General features: G+C 43.6%; 1 protein-coding gene across 2 annotated transcripts in view; it reads left to right on the top strand.

The window, feature by feature from the left end:
• rapgef5a (Rap guanine nucleotide exchange factor (GEF) 5a) overlaps window positions 1–23,295 on the top strand; it is a 238,688-nt gene that overhangs the window by 53,834 nt on the left and 161,559 nt on the right. For both annotated transcript variants that reach the window (XM_060942610.1, XM_060942609.1), the window contains exon 5: window positions 742–904. In XM_060942610.1, the coding sequence (XP_060798593.1) occupies window positions 742–904 (163 nt within the window). The remainder of the gene's footprint in view (window positions 1–741; window positions 905–23,295) is intronic.

Raw genomic sequence — 23,295 nt, 5'->3', positions numbered from 1 at the left:
ACCTCACAGCAAGAAGGTTCTGGGTTTGAGCCCAGCGGCCGACGGGGGCCTTTCTGTGTGGAGTTTGCATGTTCTCCCCGTATCTTCGTGGGTTTCCTCCGGGTGCTCCGGTTTCCCCCACAGTCCAAAGACATGCAGGTTAGGCTAATTGGTGGCTCTAAATTGTCCATGGGTGTGATGCGTGTGTGAATGGTCGAGAGGAGAAAACCTCTATAGTAATCCAGTAGAAGGCAATGGGAAACCACTACTGTAATGTTCCCTAGACACTTTGATGGCTGAAGCCGTCAGAGCAGCCACATCACTGTAGTGATATGCCAAAATGGATGGATGGAAGGGTTCTTGGCATTCTTAAAAATGTTCTGCTTGGTAAACTTTGATACAAAACTCTGTATGGTACATTTTCACTAAATCCAAGCTTGAATTCATCTTGTTTTATTGGCAGATGATTTTTCTAACGTGACACATTTATTGCTAGAAAGAAGCAAAATGATCTGACAACAGAATACAAACATTTAAAACAGGCTGAACAATATTTTATTTCAGTCGCAATAATCTGAAATATTTGATACATTTTGTCATATTCAAGAGATTTTCACTTGCTAAAATATTTTCTCTTTGCTCGTCCCTGTGCTCATGTTCATGCTCATAAGGACAAGCAAAGAGTGTACCAAGTCTCCAAATGTGGTATTTTCAGTGCACAGTATTTATTCTGGTGTCTCTGACTTCCCCGGTGTTGTGTAGTGGACCAGCGAGTGGTGTTCGAAGACTCCAACACGTACTACCAGTTCTCGTTTGAGGAGTGTGACGCGCAGGGCTGCGAGTTTCGCTCAGAGGAAGAGTGGCAGAACGGAGTCAGGCTGCTCATGCAGCTCGTCCCCTACGTCCAGTTCAGGGTAGTCAGTCCGTAAGTACACACACACACACACACACACGTGTACACACACATGGCTTAATACTGGTGTTCACTGCAAAAATGCATCACGTGTATCAAGTGTAAATACAACCCCAATTCCAAAAAAGTTGGGACACTGTGTAAACTGTAAATAAAAACAGAATGCGATACTTTGCAAATCATGGAAACCCTATATTTCATTGAAAATAGTACAAAGACAACATATCAAATGTTGAAACTGAGAAATTTTATTGCTTTTTGAAAAATATATGCTCATTTTGAATTTGATGGCAAAAAAAAAGTTGGGACAAGGGCATGATTACCACTTTGTTGCATCACCTCTACTTTTAACAACACTCTGTAAATGTTTGGGAACTGAGGAGACCAATTGCTGTAGTTTTGAAAGAGAAATATTGTCCCATTCTTGGCTGATATACAATTTCAGTTGCTGAACAGTTCAGGGTCTCCTTTGTTGTATTTTGTGCTTCATAATGCGCCAAATCTTTTAAATGGGAGACAGGTCTGGACTGCAGGCCCCAATTTAGCACCCGGACTCTTTTACTACAGAGCCATGCAGTTTTAATATGTGCAGAAAGCGGTTTGGCATTGTCTTGCTGAAAGAAGGAAGGCCTTCCCTGAAAAAGATTTTATCTGGATGGCAGCATATTGCTCTGAAACCTGTACAGTGGGGCAAAAAAGTATTTAGTCAGTCACCAATTGTGCAAGTTCTCCCACTTAAAAAGATGAGAGCGGCCTGTAATTTTCATCATAGGTACACTTCAACTATGAGAGACAGAATGAGAAAAAAAATCCAGAAAATCACGTTGTCTGATTTTTAAAGAATTTATTTGCAAATTATGGTGGAAAATAAGTATTTGGTCAATAACAAAAGTTCATCTCAATACTTTGTTATATACCCTTTGTTGGCAATGACAGAGGTCAAACGTTTTCTGTAAGTCTTCACAAGGTTTTCACACACTGTTGCTGGTATTTTGGCCCATTCCTCCATGCAGATCTCCTCTAGAGCAGTGATGTTTTGGGGCTGTCGCTGGGCAACACGGACTTTCAACTCCCTCCAAAGATTTTCTATGGGGTTGAGATCTGGAGACTGGCTAGGCCACTCCAGGACCTTGAAATGCTTCTTACGAAGCCACTCCTTTGTTGCCCGGGCGGTGTGTTTGGGATCATTGTCATGCTGAAAGACCCAGCCACATTTCATCTTCAATGCCCTTGCTGATGGAAGGAGGTTTTCACTCAAAATCTCACGATACATGGCCCCATTCATTCTTTCTTTTACACAGATCAGTCGTCCTGGTCCCTTTGCAGAAAAACAGCCCCAAAGCATGATGTTTCCACCCCCATGCTTCACAGTAGGTATGGTGTTCTTTGGATGCAACTCAGCATTCTTTCTCCTCCAAACACGACAAGTTGAGTTTTTACCAAAAAGTTCTATTTTGGTTTCATCTGACCATATGACATTCCCCCAATCCTCTTCTGGATTATCCAAATGCTCTCTAGCAAACTTCAGACGGGCCTGGACATGTACTGGCTTAAGCAGGGGGACACGTCTGGCACTTCAGGATTTGAGTCCCTGGCGGCGTAGTGTGTTACTGATGGTAGCCTTTGTTACTTTGGTCCCAGCTCTCTGCAGGTCATTCACTAGGTCCCCCCGTGTGGTTCTGGGATTTTTGCTCACCGTTCTTGTGATCATTTTGACCTCACGGGGTGAGATCTTGTGTGGAGCCCCAGATCAAGGGAGATTATCGGTGGTCTTGTATGTCTTCCATTTTCTAATAATTGCTCCCACAGTTGATTTCTTCACATCAAGCTGCTTACCTATTGCAGATTCAGTCTTCCCAGCCTGGTGCAGGTCTACAATTTTGTTTTGTGTCCTTTGACAGCTCTTTGGTCTTGGCCATAGTGGAGTTTGGAGTGTGACTGTTTGAGGTTGTGGACAGGTGTCTTTTATACTGATAACGAGTTCAAACAGGTGCCATTAATACAGGTAACGAGTGGAGGACAGAGGAGCCTCTTAAAGAAGAAGTTACAGGTCTGTGAGAGCCAGAAATCTTGCTTGTTTGTAGGTGACCAAATACTTATTTTACCGAGGAATTTACCAATTAATTCATTAAAAATCCTACAATGTGATTTCCTGGATTCTTTCCCCCCATTCTGTCTCTCATAGTTGAAGTGTACCTATGATGAAAATTACAGGCCTCTCTCATCTTTTTAAGTGGGAGAACTTGCACAATTGGTGGCTAACTAAATACTTTTTTGCCCCACTATATATATCATTCAGCATTAATGATGCCTTCCCAGATGTGCAAGCTACCCATGTCATGTGTACTAATGCACCCTCATACCATCACAGATGCTGGCTTTTGAACTGTGCACTGATAACAAGCCGGATGGTCCCTCTCCTCTTTAGCCTGGAGGATGTGATGTCCATGATTTCTAAAAAGAATTTCTACTTTTGATTCGTCAGACCTCAGGACAGTTTTCCACTTTGCCTCAGTCCATTGTAAAAGAGCTCAGGCCCAGAGGTGGTGGTGTTTCTGGATATTGTTTATATCTGGTTTTAACTTGCATTTGTGGATGCAGTAATGGACTGTTTTCACAGACGATGGTTTTCTGAAGTGTTCCTGAGCCCATACAGTGATTTCCACTACAGACACGTGTCTGCTTTTAATGCAGTGTCTCCTGAGGGCCTGAAGATCACAGGCATCCATTGTCAGTTTTCAACTTTGCCTCTTGTATACAGAGATTTCTCCAGATTCTCTGAATCTTTTAATGATATTATGTACCATAGATGATGTGATCCCTACATTCTTTGCAATTTTACATTGAGGAATGTTATTCATAAATTGTTGCAGTTTGCCCACGCAGTCTTTCACAGAGCGGTGAACCCCTCCCCATCTTTACTTCTGAGAGACTCCACCTCTCTGGGATGCTCTTTTTATACCCAATCATGTTACTGACCTGTTGCCAATTAACCAAATTAGGGTTTTTTTAGCATTAAACAACTTTTTCAGTGTTTTGTTGCCCCTGTCCCAACTATTTTGAAGCATGTTGCTGACATCAGATTCAAAATGAGCATATATTTTTCAAAAAACAATAAAACTTCTCAGTTTCGACATTTGATATGTCTTTGTATTATTTTCAATGAAATATCTTTGATCTTTGATACCTCTTTGATATGGCCATCAAGCTTGATGATGCCGACTCTGTTTGGCATGGCGACATTCCCGTCTGGCCCTGGCTGCTTGAGCTAGGGTGGACGTGGCAGTCATTTTTCCATTGTGTAGGGGGGCCCTCCAGGCGCTCCTGTCCTGGGAGGACTCGAACCAGTTTGCACCCATGTTGAATAGTTTGAGATCTTCTTTTACACAGTCTTTCCACCTTTTTCGTGGTCTCCCTATTTTTCTCTTTCCAGAGCTCAGTTCGCAGAAGAGAACTTGCTTAGGGAGCCTGTCCTCAGCCATTCTGCAACTGTGCCCTAGCCAACGTAGTCTATTTCCTCATATGAGGATCTCCATTGGTTGAGACATTGTCCGCTCGTGGACCTCGACATTTGGTACTCTATCCCACCAGTGGATCCCCAGCAGCTGGCGCAAGCAGCGCTGGTTAAAGTACTCGATCTTGCGGAGGTGCATTGCAAGAGTCGTCCAAGTTTCGCTGCCATAAAGTAGAGTTGGAAGAACAACAGCATTATACACAAGAAGCTTTGTCTTGAGGGATATACCTTTGCGGTCCCAGATCTTAGGTTTGAGGGAGTAGAACGTCCGGCTGGCTTTAGCGATTCTCTCTTCTATCTCCTTATCTAACTGACAGTCAGAGGACACGGTGCCGCCGAGGTAGCAGAACTTCGAGGAGACGGTGAGAGCTTTGTCTTCTAGTATGGTAGGGGGAGGATCATGTGCCTGTAGATGTAGCACTTCTGTTTTGTCCTTGCTGATGGTCAAACCCCACTGTCTACAAGCGCTGTTCAGGCGATTGATGAGGAGTTGGAGTGTTCCATGCTCATGTCTGACAAAACATGCATCGTCTGCATACAAGAGCTCGCTGACTGTAGCTATTTTCGCCAGCTTGGTACATAAACGCCTGAGATTAAATAGGTCACCATTTGTGCAGTACCTGATGTTTACACCATTGTCAGGAGATTGGGACATCGTGGCATGTCGCACAACAAAAGCAAAAAACAAAACGAACAAGGAAGGAGCAAGGATGCAGCCTTGGCGTAAGCCTGTTGTGACTGGAAACTCATCAGTGGATTCTCCACCTACCGACACTGTGGCCTTCATGCCTTCATGTAGGCTCTGTATGATGTTAGCTACTTTGGGAGGTATTCCGATCTTGACAAGGAGTCCCCACATAAGAGGTCTGCTGACAGTAGCAAAGGCTTTTACGAGGTCTATGAAGACAAGGTGCAGCTCTTGTTGTTGCTCACGGCATTTCTCTAATAGCTGTTTGAGCAGAAACATCATGTCCACGGTTGATCTGCTTGCACGGAAACTATATTGTGCTTCTGGTAGATAAGCCTCAATTGTAGGCCAGATGCGATTGAGGACCTCCTTGGTGAAAAGCTTTCCCACAATTGAGAGCAGTGTAATGCCACGGTAGTTTTCACAGTTGAACTTGTTCTTTTTTTTGTGCAACTTCACTAGGGTGCCGTCCTTGAAGTCTTGTGGAACAGCCTCAGATTCCCAGATTGTCAAGAAAAGTTGGTGAAGGTTTGTCAGGAGAACTGGCCCACCATGCTTCAGTACTTCAGCTGGGATGGCGTCAGGCCCGGGGGCTTTACCTGATGATAGCTGGTTCAGGGCTTGGGAGACCTCCTCGATGGTAGGAGGCGCTTCAAGGTGCTCAGCTATATCAGCCGATGGGATACTATCCAGTACATTAAGGTCGGCATTACTAGGCTGATTGAGGAGGGTGGAAAAGTGTTCCTTCCATTTGTTCAATATGTCCTCCTTTTGTGTTAACCGGACACCATCAGAAGAATCAATGGGGTCGAGACCAGTTGACCTGCCACCAGATACCATTTTAATACCATCAAACACCTTCCTTGTATTATGCTGTTTTGCAGCTTCTTCGATTTCTAGGGCTCTGTCTGTCCACCAAGCATTTTTCATTTGTCGTATGGCATGCTGGCATTTGTTACGTGCCTCTCTGTAGCGTGCTCTGTTGCCTGGAGTCTCAGCCTGCATAACAGCTTTGAAAGTAGTATATTTGTTGTTGAGAAGAGTCTGGATCTCGGCATCATTTTCATGAAACCAGTCTCTGTGTGATCTTTTCCTAATGCCAAGCACAGATTTGGCAGTTTCATAGACTGTTGACTTTATGGTAGACCATTTTTGCTCCATGTTGCCTTCGGGTGGTGTCAGACTGTCAGACAAGGACCGTGCTAATTGTTGTTGCACAGCTTCTATACGGAGGCTTTCCGTGTTGAGTCGCTTCAGGATGGTATAATGTTGCTTTTGGCGGGAAGTGTGTAATCTCAAGTTCAGACGGGCGCACATAAGCTTGTGGTCTGTCCAGCAGTCAGCACTTCTGCGTAATTGAGAGTCTAGGACATCCGAGACGTGATGCTGGTTTACAATTATGTGGTCAATCATTTGCCACTGCTTTGAACAGGGGTGCTGCCACGTGCCTTTGTGGATATCTTTGTGCTGGAATAGAGTATTGGTGATAGTCAACCCAAATCTAGCACACAGCTGTAAAAGCATCAGACCTTGCTCATTTTGAGTACCAAAGCTGTGGTTCCCCACTACATTGGGCCAGGTGCTGGAGTCACTGCCAACTCGGGCGTTGAAATCACCGACAAGTAGTATTCGATCTCCGCGGGGAACCTGGTCAAGTGCTTCAGCCAGCAGATCATAGAATTGGTTTTTCTCCTCCATTGGTCTCTTGAACATAGGTGCATAGGCGCTTATGATGGTTGCGTAGCACTTTTTTGCAAGGGCCAGTCTTGCTGTCATGACCCGAGAAGAATAGCCGTTCCAGCTGATAACGCATGAGCGTAATGAGGACTTTATAACAACAGCTACCCCTTCGAATTTAGGCTGGCCCTCAGGGCGTCCAGAGTGAAAGAAGGTGTAATCCCAATCTGTGAACTCTCCAGTGTCTGGTATTCGGCATTCACTGAGGCCTGCAATGTCGATGTTCAGACACTTAAGTTCTTTGGCAACTAGTACGGAGTGTCTTTCTGGGGCTTGTCTGTTGGTATTTTCATCGGACAGAGTTCTGACATTCCAGGATGCAAGTCTGATTTGTGAGAGAATTTTGTTTACCCGGGAGTGACTGGACTTTTCAGGCCCAGGAGGTCCAGTTGGCTTTACTCGAGGGCCGTCATGGATGCGGTTCCACTGACCGTTTGCATGCTGGGAATGTCGTGGAGTTGTATTATCCATGGAGTCTTTAGCGGGTGTGTATAAACCACTTGGTTACAGGTTGCTGGCCTGGAACCAGTGGGCAAGCAGGCTGCCCACTTCCGTGCTTGCGTCCTGGGGCTGGCGACGGTGAAGAGTGGACACACATGGTGACACAAATCATCTCCACCCAGCCAGTCCCAGCTGGTCAATTGATGATTTGTGGGGTCAAGGGGCTGACCTTGACAAGGCTGACCCAGGCATACTGGCCATTGAGAGGTCAAAACGACGTCTTCCTCCACCCTTAATGTGATATGCCCAACACAAATTGAAATAATTTATCTGGTTTCTGTAATAATCTGCTTTTTATGGGAGCGGGTTATCAGCCCGCAGCCCAACCCCCAGGGAGTCACTCTTCGTCTGGCCCCTACCCTTCGACCTATTCGGCATGGGAGACCCTACCAGGTGTGCATGACACCAGTCGACATAGCTCTAGGGGTCACTGGGGCACGCAAACCACTCCACCGCGATAAGGTAATGACTCCAACGGAGCGGAATATAGGGTTTCCATAATTTGCAAATTATAACTTTCTGTTTTTATTTACAGTTTACACAGTGTCCCAACTTTTTTGGAATTGGAGTTGTATTTAAATCCAGTTTAAATCTGTTTTAAGAGCTTTTACATCTGCATTATTATGGTGATCCCTGTCCAGATTTACTCCTCATTCTCTGATACTCAAAAATGCATGAAAGTGTAAAAATGGTTATAAGCAGAAGTAATGTCACTTGCGGTACATCCATGCAAAATGAAAGTGAGAAACAGGACAAATTACTCATCACTTTTTTTTTTAGCCTGTTCAGGAAATGTTTCTGCAGTTTTAAAACACACATGTGCGCGCGCACACACACACACACACACACACACACACAGTTAGAATTGTCTCTAATTCTTTAACCGGATAAAGCAGAAATCACTGTGAATACGATGCTGATAATTTGTGAAACACACACGCATGGACACACAGTGAGGTGTGAACACAAACACTCGAATTATCACATTTGATTAAAGAGGCGCTTTGCCAAGTTTGACCTTGTTTGGACACCAGCCCATGCAGTGTGTGTTTGCAGTCGATTAATGATTCACCGCAGCTGGATGCAGGTCAGTGTGTGACGTCATCCTCAGACAGAGCTCTTTGCCCTTTACTGGTCTCAGATCAGCACATTATTCACTCTGTCTTCAGAGCTGAACTAACAACCACATTAACTCAAAAACATTTTGAATGAAGTCACCTTTTTGTAATATGGTCTAAAAATCTAATTATTAGAATATCATCAAACATAAGTTTAGTCTAAAAATAATAGCGTTACTAATACATTTCAAAGCTCTTACCGTATTATATCATTATTTATGATTTTATTTATTTGAAGTGATTATTTCTAGAAAGAAGCAAAAATGATCAGTCATGGGTCATATGATTTCCTCCCCAGTGCAAGCAAACACACACACACACACACACACACACACACACACACACACACACACACACACACACACACACACACACACACACACTTTCCCCTCTTTCCTGTGAATGATGGGGCTGCTTTATTTCCACACTCAGCTTGTGAACCCTCAGTGATATTTACACCTTCCTGAACATGCTGAAAGAGGTGTGATGAGTGATTTTACCAGATTCTTTCTCCTTTTTATTTTCTTTATCTCCTTGCGTGATGGCTCGTGTGGTTTTACTGTGCATGGTTCTGGGTGAACTTAGCTGTATTGTTCATGTGTGGAAGAAGCATATTCTTCATTCAATATACATTCTTTTTCTTGTATTGTATTGTGTGTGTTTCATGAGAACTCCAGTCTTCTTGTTAGTATTAGAACATGCCATGCTACTGGTAGATGAACTGAAAATGTATAAAATGTCACTCTGCTGAGAGAGAGAGAGAGAGAGAGAGAGAGAGGAATAAAAGGTGGCAGGATGAGAGGTATGTAGGGAGAGTTGGCAGCTGATATACACACACGCACAAGAATATGGAGTGAGAAGGAGAGAGAGAGAGAGAGAGAGAGAGAGGTGTTGGTAGGGAGCAAGAGGGTGAAAGAGAGGAGGCGAGTGAGATGTGTGTAGGTAGGGAGTAAGGGGGAGGGAGAGGAGACGGGGCGAGTGAGGTGTGTGTAGGTAGGGAGTAAGGGGGAGGGAGAGGAGACGGGGCGAGTGAGGTGTGTGTAGGTAGGGAGTAAGGAGGGGAGGGGGAGAGAGACGGGGTGAGCGAGGTGTGTGTAGATGGGAGTAAGGGGGGAGGGGGGAGAGGCGGGGTGAGCGAGGTGTGTGTAGGTAGGGAGTAAGGAGGGGAGGGGGAAAGAGACGGGGCGAGTGAGGTGTGTGTAGGTAGGGAGTAAGGGAGGAGAGATGGGGCGAGTGAGGTGTGTGTAGGTAGGAGGGTGTAAGCGAGTGAGGTGTGTGTAGGTAGAGAGAGAGAGAGAGATGGAAGGGGGAGGTAGCAGGAGGGTGTCGGCGAGTGAGATGTGTGTAGGTACAGAGTGAGAGAGAGGGAGCGAGTGAGATGGAGGGGGGAGGTAGCAGGAGGGTGTGGGCGAGTGAGGTGTGTGTAGGTAGAGAGAGAGAGAGTGAGATGGAAGGGGGAGGTAGCAGGAGGGTGTGGGCGAGTGAGGTGTATGTAGGTAGGGAGTGGGGGGAGGGGGGATAAGACGGAGCGAGTGAGGTGTGTGCAGATAGGGAGTAAGGGGGGAGGGGGAGAGACGGGGCGAGTGAGGTGTGTGTAGAGAGAGAGAGAGAGAGAGAGAGAGTGCGATGCAGGGGGGAGGTAGCAGGAAGGTGTGGGTGAGTGAGGTGTCTGTAGGTAGAGAGAGAGAGAGAGAATGAGTGAGATGGAGGGGGAGGTAGCAGGAGGGTGTGGGTGAGTGAGGTGTCTGCAGGTAGAGAGAGAGAGAGAGAGAGAGAGAGTGCGATGCAGGGGGGAGGTAGCAGGAGGGTGTGGGTGAGTGAGGTGTCTGCTGGTAGAGAGAGAGAGAGAGAGAGAGAGAGAATGAGTGAGATGGAGGGGGAGGTAGCAGGAGGGTGTGGGTGAGTGAGGTGTCTGCAGGTAGAGAGAGAGAGAGAGAGAGAGAGAGAGAGAGAGAGAGAGTCTCTGCATCAGTCCAGGAGTTCACTTATCACAGACACACAGCACACAGTTACTTCACAGTAAATATATTGGAGTTTTATTGTCAGTTGAAGTTGCCATGGCGATTAGAGAAGGTGGTAACCCTGTTGGTCAGGCTGTAGAGAAAAGTGACTAATGTGTTTGTGGCGAATACACACCCTGTCGTGTTCTACGTCTCTCTGCCATGCTACAGGAATGTGTGTACATACAGAAAAAAACCCACAAACAAAAGAGTCTCACATTGTCTATCTCATCTTTTCACTGTCCCTCAATGTCCGTCTCGTCTTTCTTTTCTCTTTCATTGTCTCTCGCTGTCTCACTCATCTTTCTTCCTGTCTCAATGTCTCTCTCTCTCACTCTCTTGCTATCTCTTTCACTGTCTGTCTCATTGTCTCTTGTCTCTCTCTTATTTTTCAGTCTCTCACTGCCTCAAGTCTTTCATGTCCATTTTGTTGTCATCTTGTCTCTTTTGCTGTTTCTTTTGTCTTTCTCACTGTCTGCCTTGTTGTCTCTTATCATTCTCTTCTTTTTCCCTATCTTGTCCTGCTTGTCTAGCTTGCTGTCTCTCTCACTGTCTCTATCATCGTCTTGTCTTTCTCTTCTCTTTCACTGTCTCTCTTGTCTTTCTTGCTGTCTCTCTTGTGGTCTTCTTCACTGCCTTTCTCTCCCTCTTACTCCTTCACCGATCGTCTTCCTCACTGTCTCTCTCTGTCTTTCTAACTCTTTTCTTCTCCACCTGCATCTGCTTGTTTCACGTCTCCCTCTGACTCACACTTTTTCATTATACTTCATTCTTTCCATATTTCTTTGTAGCACAGAATGTTAACATGAAATGGGGGTCCCCTGATTTCTTTCCCAGTTTGTGATGTTGAATTTCAAGCAGTATTTATTATTACTTGTCCCTGTTAAGTCACCACCTGAGCTGCGCTGCAGTGGAACGCTGTTTCTTTCTTTCTCCACCCCCACATACTCGTTCTCTTTCCCTCTCCTTCATCTCCTACCTCTTGTTCTCTCTTTATCTCTCTGCCTCTTTGTCCTCAGGAGGTGGCGTTGAAGGGGGGTGGGTCGGTGTGTGGGCGGAGCTGCAGAGATGAGTGGGTTGCAGGTTAAATACGTTAAAGGAGCACTCGGAGAGAAGAGCGGAACCGGTCTCTTTTGTCTGTTATTATTGTTTATAATGCCAATGATCGGCTGTAGAAAACATGGACAGTGTTGCGTCTCTAGAAAGTGAAGCCACCACAGTTCTTGTGCCTCTGCTGGCTGGCTGCAGTACACAGCACACAGCACGACAGTCAAGGACAGGGACACTGGCACACAGCACTATAGAGTCAGGGACAAGGACAATGGCACACAGCACTACAGAGACAGTCTCAGAGACAGGGACAATGGCACACAGCACTACAGAGACAGTCTCAGAGACAGGGACAATGGCACACAGCACTACAGAGACAGTCTCAGAGACAGGGACAATGGCACACAGCACTACAGAGGTGGTCTCAGGGACAGGGACAATGGCACACAACACTACAGAGACAGTCTCAGGGACAGGGACAATGGCACACAGCACTACAGAGACAGTCTCAGGGACAGGGACAATGGCACACAGTGCTACAGAGACAGTCTCAGGGACAGGGCCAATGGCACACAGCACTACAGAGACAGTTTTAGGGACAGGGACAATGGCACACAGCACTACAGAGACAGTCTCAGGGACAGGGACAATGGCACACAGTGCTACAGAGACAGTCTCAGGGGCAGAGACAATGGCACACAGCACTACAGAGAGTCGCAGGGACAGGGACAATGGCAAACAGTGCTACAGAGACAGTCTCAGGGACAGGGACAATGGCATATATCACTACAGAGACAGTCTCAGGGAGAGGAACAGTGGCACACAGCACTACAAAGACAGTCTCATGAACAGGGACAATGGCAAAGTGCTACAGAGACAGTCTCAGGGACAGGGACATTGGCACACATCACTACAGAGACAGTCTCAGGGATGGGGACAATGACATACAGCATTGTAGGGTCAGGGACAGGGATGGGGACAATAGTATACAAAATTGTAGAGACAGGGACAGTGGCACACAGCACTGCAGAGACAGTCTCAGGGACAGGGACAGTGGCAAACAGCACTGCAGAGACAGTCTCAGGGACAGGGACAGTGGCACACAGCACTACAGAGACAGTCTCAGGGACAGGCACAGTAGCACACAGCACTGCAGAGACAGTCTCAGGGACAGGCACAGTGGCACACAGCCCTACAGAGACAGTCTCAGGGACAGGGACAATGGCACACAGTGCTACAGAGACAGTCTGAGAGACAGGTACAGTGGCACACAGCACTACAGAGACAGTCTCAGGGACAGGAACAATGGCACACAGCGCTACAGAGACAGTCTCAGGGATGGGGAAAATGACATACAGCATTGTAGAATCAGGGACAGGGATGGGGACAATAGTATACAAAATTGTAGAGACAGGGACAGTGGCACACAGCACTGCAGAGATGGTCTCAGGGACAGGGACAATGGCACACAGCATTACAGAGACAGTATGGACCACAGACAGTCAAATAAAACATGAATTTTGGGATGTGAAGTGCTTTTAAAGGAAGAAGCGGAGTTCAATGTGACTCTACTGCAATAATGTGGAGTAAATAAAGCTGTGAGAGATGGCACCATTCTACTAGTGTCGTCTTTCTTTCTTTCTTTCTTTCTTTCTTTCTTTCTTTCTTTCTTTCTTTCTTTCTTTCTGTATTTGTCATTCCTGGCTTCTTCTTTTACTATCTATCTATCTATCTATCTATCTATCTATCTATCTATCTATCTATCTATCTATCTATCTGTCTTCTCATCTACACTGTCTTGTAAAAGTATTCATCCCCCTTGGTGTTTGTCCTGTTTTGTCACATTACAAAATGGAAAGAAACCAAAGATAACACTGAAGGAGCTGCAAAGATCCACAGAGGAGATGGGAGTATCTGTCCATAGGACCACTTTAAGCCATACACTCCACAGATGCCCCTTTTCCACCAAATCAGTTCCAGGGCTGGTTCGGGGCCAGTGCTTAGTTTGGAACCGGGTTTTCTGTTTCCACTGACAAAGAACTGGCTCTGGGGCCAGAAAAACCGGTTCCAGGCTAACACCAACTCTCTGCTGGGCCAGAGGAAAGAACCGCTTACGTCAGCGGGGGGGGGGGGGGCGGAGTTGTTAAGACCAACAACAATAACAAGACCGTGAAAGATCGCCATTTTTAAGTGACGAGAAGCCGCAGCTGTACAAACGCGAAGTCATCCATTATTATTATTGTTGTTGTTGTTGCTGCTGCTTCTGTGTTGTTTTTGCTTCGATATTCGCGCCAAGGTTTATGCAAACATAGCGACATAACTGACGTATACAGCGACGTAATGACGTATACAGCGACGTAACTGACGTATACAGCGACGTAATGACGTAGCTCCGCGAGCTATGGAAAAGCAAACTGGTTTTCAGCTGGCTCGCAAGTTGAACGAGTTGTGAACCAGCACCAGCACTGGCTCCGAACCAGCCTTGGAACTGATTTGGTGGAAAAGGGGTAACAGTGGGGCTTTATGGAAGAGTGGCCAGAAAAAAGTCATTTCTTATGAAAACACATTTGAAGTTTGCCCAACAGCATGTGCAGACTCCCCAAACACATGGAAGAAGATTCTCTGGTCAAATGAGACTAAAATTGATCTTTTTGGCCATCATGAGAAATGCCATGTGTGGCGCAAACCCTGAGAACACCATTCCTACAGTGAAGCATGGTGGTGGCAGCATCATGCTGTGGGGATATTTTTCATCTGCAGGGACAGGAAAGCTGATCAGGACTGAAGGAAAGATGGATGGCACTAAATACAGGGCAATTCTGGAGGAAAACCTGTTTGAGTCAGCCAGAGGTTTGAGACTGGGATGAAGGTTCACATTCCAGCAGGACAATGACCCTAAACACACTGCTAAAGCTACACTGGAGTGGTTTAAAGGAAAACATTTAAATGTCTTGGGATGGCCTCGTCAAAGCCCAGACCTCAATCCAATTGAGAATCTGTGGCATAACTTGAAGATTGCTGTACACCAACGCAACCCATTTAACTTGAAGGAGTTGGAGCAGTGTTGCCTTGAGGAATGGGCAAAAATCCCAGTGGCTAGATGTGCTAAGCTAATAGAGACATACCCCAAGAGACTTGCAGCTGTAATTGCAGCAAAAGGTGGCTCTACAAATTATTGACTTGGGGAGTGTGAATACCTATGCACACTCCAGATTTCTGTTTTTTTTTTTCATCTTAATTATTGTTTGTGTCACAATAAAACAACAGTTTTCACCTTTAAAGTTGTAGGCATGTTGTGTAAATCATATGGTGCTAACCCTCCAAAAATCCATTTTAATTCCAGCTTGTAATGTACGTAGCAAAGCAGGACAAACATCAAGGGGGATGAATACTTTTGCAAAACACTCTATCTATCTATCTATCTATCTATCTATCTATCTATCTATCTATCTATCTATCTATCTATCTATCTATCTATGTTTTTTCTAACCTTTTATACTAAAGATGTCATTAATTCTTTCTTTGACACACTGGAGGTGATTTTCAGTGTTAGTGTGTAGATACTCGGTTGGTGAACGAGGCTTGTCTTTGTCTCCTGAGATGCAAATTCTTAGACACAGCTGTTCGAACAAACATCTGGCGGTTAGAGATCAGATCTTTTTTTTTTCAGTCAACTACAAGAATGATGATGAAATAAAAACGTAGACAGCCTCATGATCACTAAAATGTGATGTGTTTCAAGTAGAAAAACGGAGTCATCCTGTTATGTGATGTTTATTTAATAATATCACATTACTGGTAATAAATATCTCCAGCGCAGGTGTCCTATCTGCTGTACTGCTGCATTGTTTACTCGACTTTCATTTTAATTCTGCTCTGGAGATCTGGAATTGCCTGCAGTTCACATGAATTGCCCAGTATGTATTTTTATCTGAAATTACGGAGGGAAAGCGACACACGACTTGGTTGATTTGTTCCTCGTCATTGTGTCCTGACAGCACATCTGCGTCCGCGGGCTGCACGGCGAGCCAGGAATAGACACATCGAACGTGAGCAAGGAATTTTGATGGGGTTGAGGGAAGACGGGATGCACCAGCGCCTGTAATTTCACCCTGACAGAATTGAACATGACACACAGCAGACCACGTGACCCCAGCCGTCCAATCCGGGCCTCCTTCCCTGACCTCACGCTAACTGTCAATCAGACTCGTAGGATTGGATTCTGCTCATTCCTTCTGTGTGTGCTGACTGAGTTAGAAAAAGTTCACGCTGGATAATTTAAATAAATCAGGATCGGGTCAATTGGAAAGATGGAGAGCTTCCTTCGGGTTATTGTGGTTTTTTTAATTTTATTATTATTATTTTTTTTTTCTGCTTGTATGTAAATAGTTTCTTCAGTTTCCTGGAGCTATGTGAACTTCTGCTTTCTTTCCAAATGAGCTGGTTGGATATTCCAGTCACGGACACAACCTTCCAACTGCTTGACATCTTTTGCATGCAATTTGAATATTGTGCATCTTTACAATTACCAGTTTGGCTGGAACTTGTGTGTGTGTGAGAGAGAGAGAGAGAGAGAGAGAGAGAGAGAGTGAGGATACTAAAAGCATTCATGTGCACACACAGGCCTTTGCCAAGTTCACTGAAAAACAAAATGGTAATTTTAATCCTTTCAGAGATTTAGCATTTAACACATTCAAACACAAACACCAATAATCAAATAATTTTCTTTATTGTAATTGTTTTTAAGTGTTTACATTTTACAACTTTATTTGTGCTTAACAATTTCATCTTCTGTTTTTACTCGTTTCTGAAGCTTTGAGACATTTTTTTTTCTTTGTGAAAGATACTGAACAAATACAGGGTTAGTCAAAATTATGTGAACGCTTAATTCACGAAACATACATCATATGTGCAAGATGATTTACAGGACGGTCTGAACCTGTTCGCCATCGTATTCAACACACAAAAACCAGTGAGCAACAGTACCATTCAATCTGTCACCCATGGCGTACGTCTATCTGCAGGAGAAAAATAATCCATTAGTGTTAACATAATTTTGACCAACCCTGTATAATTGACTCATGCTGCCCCAGACAGAATTGGGTTTTCCATCCAGCTATTTAATGCAAATTGTAAAAATACAGTATGAATAAAAAAAATCTGTATGGAAAAGCCCATAATTTGAAAAAGTAATACTTGGCTGAGATGGAAAAATCCGTCTCTTGATAAAGACGAGATGTGAAAAAGAGTGATGAAAATGGGTTTTTCAACTAAGTGATGACATCAGGCATTGTAGACTCCACATTGGTAATCAGTTTTACATCATTTTCAGGATTTTTGCCTGACGATAGGTAATAGAAACAGATTTATATGCCCTTTTTGCTGAAACTCCTTTAAAATTGCCAAATATATGAATGGAAACCCAGGTAGAACGACAACAGCATGGATTTATATCGTATAAACAATGTATGGAAATTCACAATATCATTTTACAATTTTTTTCATAAATTGTGTTGAAATATAGCTAGAGCTAGCTACAATTAGCGCTTTGTTTCCAATAAGGACTCCTTGGAGCATGCTGCTCAGTGTATCTTCAAGACAAATAAGAGTAAACCAGCTACCGCCAGCTTATACAGTGGTGCTTGAAAGTTTGTGAACCCTTTAGAATTTTCTATATTTCTGCAAAAATATGACCTAAAACATCATCAGATTTTCACACAAGTCCTAAAAGTAGATAAAGAGAACCCAGTTAAACAAATGAGACAAAAATATTATATGTGGTCATTTATTTATTGAGGAAAATGATCCAATATTACATATGTGTGAGTGGCAAAAGTATGTGATCCTTTGCTTTCAGTATCTGGTGTGACCCCCTTGTGCAGCAATAACTGCAACTAAACGTTTCCGGTAACTGTTGATCAGTCCTGCACACCGGCTTGGAGGAATTTTAGCCCATTCCTCCATACAGAACAGCTTCAACTCTGGGATGTTGGTGGGTTTCCTCACATGAACTGCTCACCTCAGGTCCTTCCACAACATTTCGATTGGATTAAGGCCAGGACTTTGACTTGGCCATTCCAAAACATTAACTTTATTCTTCTTTAACCATTCATTGAGAGAATGACTTGCGTGCTTAGGGTCGTTGACTTGTTGCATGACCCGCCTTCTCTTGAGATTCAGTTCATGGACAGATGTCCTGACATTTTCCTTTAGAATTCGCTGGTATAATTCAGAATTCATTGTTCCATCGATGATGGCAAGCCGTCCTGGCCCAGATGCAGCAAAACAGGCCCAAACCATGATACTACCACCACCATGTTTCACAGATGGGAAAAGGTTCTTATGCTGGAATGCAGTGTTTTCCTTTCTCCAAACATAACACTTCTCATTTAAACCAAAAAGTTCTATTTTGGTCTCATCCATCCACAAAACATTTTTCCAATAGCCTTCTGGCTTGTCCACATGATCTTTAGCAAACTGCAGATGAGCAGCAATGCTCTTTTTGGAGAGCAGTGGCTTTCTCCTTGCAACCCTGCCATGCACACCATTGTTGTTCAGTGTTCTCCTGATGGTGGACTCATGAACATTAACATTAGCCAATGTGAGAGAGGCCTTCAGTTGCTTAGAAGTTACCATGGGGTCCTTTGTGACCTCGCCGACTATTACACGCCTTGCTCTTGGAGTGATCTTTGTTGGTTGACCACTCCTGGGGAGGGTAACAATGGTCTTGAATTTCCTCCATTTGTACACAATCTGTCTGACTGTGGATTGGTGGAGTCCAAACTCTTTAGAGATGGTTTTGTAACCTTTTCCAGCCTGATGAGCATCAACAACGCTTTTTCTGAGGTCCTCAGAAATCTCCTTTGTTCGTGCCATGATACACTTCCACAAACATGTGTTGTGAAGATCAGACTTTGATAGATCCCTGTTCTTTAAATAAAACAGGGTGCCCACTCACACCTGGCTGTCATTCCATTGATTGAAAACACCTGACTCTAATTTCACCTTCAAATTAACTGCTAATCCTAGAGGTTCACATACTTTTCACAGCCGAGGTTCACAGTCGATATTTATTAGTTTGGTCCTGTGTTTCCTTTCCTTCGCAACATAATGTCTTTTATTTTTTTCGTGGTCCAAATCCTGCGCTCTGATTGGCTGACGAGCGGGTCCGTATCCTACGGTACGAACCCCAGTTATGGACCTCTGGTGACTCGCTCGTTCACAACAACAAACATAGTAGCATTTTTTGTCAACATTTATCTTTTTTTATAAGATTTATTTATAAGATTATCAAAAATTTTATAAATTTTTGCCAGCATTTCTCAGGACAATAGCATTAATTTTACAGCATGGATAGCGATAACGACAGTGTTCACAGCGAAAGTGAGTTTTACTACCCTGAGGAAGAAGAAATAAAATAAAATAAAACATTTCAGGAGAAAGCTAAAACCTATAATTTGCTAACACCGAGCAAAAACATGGCTGAATCCTGAATGACTCCTATTTGTATAAATAGGGGACTACATAGGCGGCAAAATGTAGTTTTTTTTCCTGCCATGGAAGTGCACTTGTATACTGAGAAGGAAGCAATTTACATTACAGCCGTGAATGAGGATTCAAAATGGTGGCTCGGCTCACTTTTTCCTTTCGGGCGCTCTCGTTTTCTGTTAGAATTTGGTAAAGAAAAAAATAAATATATTATTTACCAGCTGGGAGGTCCGTATGGTGAAATACCGTGACCTCGGCCTTGAATACTGACCTCGGCCCAGAGGGCCTCGGTCAGTACTTTCAAGACCTCGGTCACGATATTTCACGATACGGACCTCCCAGCTGGTAAATAACATATATTTCTTCTCGCTTTCTGTTACTGTAGTCGGTCTTTCACTTTTCATTCGCACACTCACGTCCTCCATTTTTCTGTCCTGTTTCAAATTTGTATCCCACAATACCTTGTGTGAATGGGGAAAGCCCACCACGTGATGCATGACGTAGTATCTTGAATTGGGTCACGGTGAAGCAGGAAAAATAGCAGAGAATTTAGGGCCATGTGGCCCTACAGTCATTAATTGTTGTATTTCAAAAAACCTAATAAAATTGGAAGTCTGTGATTCAAATTCTGTTGCTTTCGGTCCACTAAACAAAAATAATTGGGTGTCGGGGAAAATTTTTTTTATGACCCACACTTGAAAAATCTGAAAGGAAGTATAGCTTTAAAGCTGGGAGAAACATAGGACAGGGGGTTCTCCAGGACCAGGATTGGGAACCTGAACTCTAGTGAGCTAAAATGCAGTATAGAGCACATGTTCCCAACCCTGGTCCTGGACAACCCCCTGTCCTCCACATTTTCGTACCTTCCCTGCTCTAATACATCTACTTCAACTGAAGAAGGGGTGTTAATTAATTTGGTTGAATCAGGTGTGTTTGGATAAGGGAAAGCACTAAAATGTGTAGGACAAGGGGTTCTCCAGTACCAAGGTTAGGAACCTCTGGTGTAGAGAACAAAACTATCAGATCTGGAGACTAATGGCGTATTCACACCTACGTTGTTTGGTCCGGAACAAACGACCAAACGAACCAAATTTCCCTTGGTCCGGACCTTTTGGGTTGGTCTGAATACAAACCACCGAACTCTGGTCCGGACCAAACAAGCGGACCGAGACCAAGCTGCAAGGTCGGACTCGGTCCGGACCAAAGGAACCCTGGTGCGGATCTTTCGGAGGTGTGAAAGCAGACCGGACCTAATCCGACAGTTTTGCTTTTTTGTACCTCGGGAGCTTCCGTCGTTTGTCGAGCATTATGGGAAACAGAGTCTTGACACTCCACCGCAAAGTGCAAACACTGTTTCGGTTGTCAAGGGAACCTTACAACAGTCGTTCAGTCATTCAGACCAGTGGTAGGCTAGACTACAGAGTACAAAAAATGAGTAGGGGGCAAACGTGGGCCGAGGAAGAAACGCGTACCCTTGTGGATATATGGGCAGATGTCCACATATCTGAGCTTTTGGAGAGAACACACAAAAATGCCGACGTGTTTGCTGTATTCAGTGAGAAAATGAAGGAGAAGGGGTTCACGCGCTCCCCAGAACAATGTCGGCTAAAAGTGAAGAAACTCCGTCAGACCTACATTAAAATCAGGGACATTCTTTCAAAAAGTGGCGGTACTAGCGACGCAAAAAAGAAATTCATCTATTGCGTGAAGAGCCAGAACTGTCACAACATGATGTGCGCTCATCAGCGCTATCCTCCGTAGCCACCTTGCCCTTTGTCATCGTCGTTGATAAATTACTTGTACAACAGCATAGTAATCGCACAATTGTGAAAACAGTAAAAACTGGAAAAAACATATAGCTTTGATGACATTAAAAAGAATAACAGCACGGAAAGCCTCCATGACTACTTTTGAACTTAACGCTTTGTGCGCGTGTCGTCTCTGACCAATAGCTGAACGACCTCAGGGCGCGTGGCTTTGTTGACAGATTTTGGTCCGCTTACTAAAATGTACAGTGTGAAAGCGAACCGCACCAAAATGAAAAAATAAAAAAAAATTTGGCTCGGACCAAAGCAAGTGAACTATCGAACTATCCTGGTCTGAATACACCCTAAAACACACAGATTGGTGGATGAAATGTACGTCCCAGTGGTGTTGCAGTCAAGTTTGACGTACATTCACAAAACAGTATCTGCTACTTTGCTATTTTATTCGTTAGCTTAAACTAAAGCAACTGGCTAACAATACAAGTTCCTCAGTATAAATGAGGATAGATCAGATATCTATCATCCACTCACTTCTTAGTACAAATTAGAGGACAAATACTGTATATGCCTTACCGGATCAGAAAGAATCCATTTTTTCTCTAACAGTATCGTAATGATACTGTTAACACAGACTTCCTTTTGTTTACTTTCTCAAGCTCTTAGTCTTTTTTCTCTTCTGATTGGCTGTTGCTCCTTTCTGTCATCGCTTCATTGACTAATTTCATCCCTAAAGTGTGGCATACAGTACTGTGCAAAAGTCTTAGGCACCCTATTGTCTTCATACAAAGTTTGTTATCGATTTCTATTTTATGCGTTCTATATTATCAAGTCAGTACAAAAACATTTTAGAGTTCCAAACGTTCGGGTTTTTTTGTTTTTGTTTTCCCCAGCACAAGGTTAAATGTTACGATGTTTGTATCTGGGCAGCATATTCCAGAAGAGAGCGCTTTCCAGATTAAAAAAGAAAACATAATGAAGGCTGCTGGGTTTTGGTGCAAAATGAAGAAGCGAGTGTGACAGTCAAAGTGTCCAGAAGAACTGTGGCTGGTTCTGTAAGATGCTCAGTAAAACCTACAGCTCATTTCCTTATCAAACTGCACTCGCTGGACCTCAGACTACTATTTTTTTTTAAAGTAAAGGGTCGTCTCACACCAAATACTGACTTTGTTTCATTTATTATGGCTTACTGCTGTTTATAGTGGTTTTTTTTTTTAATCTTGAACATTTAATTTCGTTATTTTTAAGCCATTTTTGGTTTCTAGCAGAGGTGGACAAAGTACCCAAGTTCATTACTTAAATCAAAGTACAGATCCCACTGGTCAAATGTTACTCCGATACACGTGAAAATTGTACAGTCAAATTTTTACGAAAGTTAAAGTACTGAAGTACTTGCTTTTAAAAATACTTAAGTATTAAAAGTACATTTTCTGTCAACACGTTGTTGTATTATTGCCGCAATGCTTACAAAACCTAATGCCTCTGAAGCAACCGACTGGATTTACTGACTAACTTGTAGAACCTGTCGAATAAACGCCTGGTAGAATATTTCAAAATGAAGCAACTGAATTGACAAAAAAGATCCATTGTCATTTTCTTTCTTTTTGTTTTTTTATTTTAACACTCCTCCCCACCCCCATAAAGCAGCATGGTAGAGTTCTGACACAGCTCTGGCAGTATCAGAATCATCAATAAGATGCTAGCTAGTTTTTCTCTTTGGCTATTCGTTAAAATACGTAGTAGCTATAGTAATTATGCAAAGCCACGAAAGCTACAATGTTAACATCACCAAAGACAGAAATGTGATTTCACAAAATGAACGCATGCTATGACATCATGGTGGTTTAACATTAAGCTAGCTAGTCAGTGAAGCTCCTGACACGCTAGCAAACTCTTTTCAAACTCGAACTCATATCGGGTAGCTAACATTACTAGAAAAGAAAGATTTCTACATTCTGTTTATTTGGCAAGATTATGCTAAAATGTATTTCTGAAAGCACTTCAGGTAAGTTAACGTTATTCATGTTAGCGTAACTCTGTTTTTACATCCTAACCAACAGTGTCCAAGTTAACTAGCTATGTGTAAACGTTAGCCGTGGACAAGGCTACGGCAACTTGGTGGGCAAATCCATAGAAAGTAATTTGACTAACCAGACTACATAACTATTGCAACGTTATCGCTAGCTCTAAAAGCACAGACAACTTCATTGCAAGATTTCTCTTGGAATAAAACGCTTCTGCAGGTTGGACGGTGAGTTTTTGTAGGCCGTTATGTGGTTTGTTTTAGGCAAACGAAGCAAAAATTTAAAACAAAATTAATCTTTAATCCTTTCAGAAAACTGAAACATGGGTTCTACCATAGGTATGGCCATGGGTGCGTGCATTCTCCAGAAGAACCGCCTCCTTTTGTTCTCCCAACAACTGACCATGTTAAATAACGCTGCTGAGAAATCACTGAATTTGATTTTATACAGTCTATGGATGTGACGTGACCATAGTGATTACTGATCGGCTGTCTCAGTGTCACCGGAGACAAAAAAAAAT

The sequence above is a fragment of the Neoarius graeffei genome, chromosome 16, assembly GCF_027579695.1.
Source record: "Neoarius graeffei isolate fNeoGra1 chromosome 16, fNeoGra1.pri, whole genome shotgun sequence".
NCBI lineage: Eukaryota > Metazoa > Chordata > Actinopteri > Siluriformes > Ariidae > Neoarius > Neoarius graeffei.
Note: the sequence above shows the minus strand (reverse complement) of the source record. Positions and strands in the feature narration are given on the sequence as shown.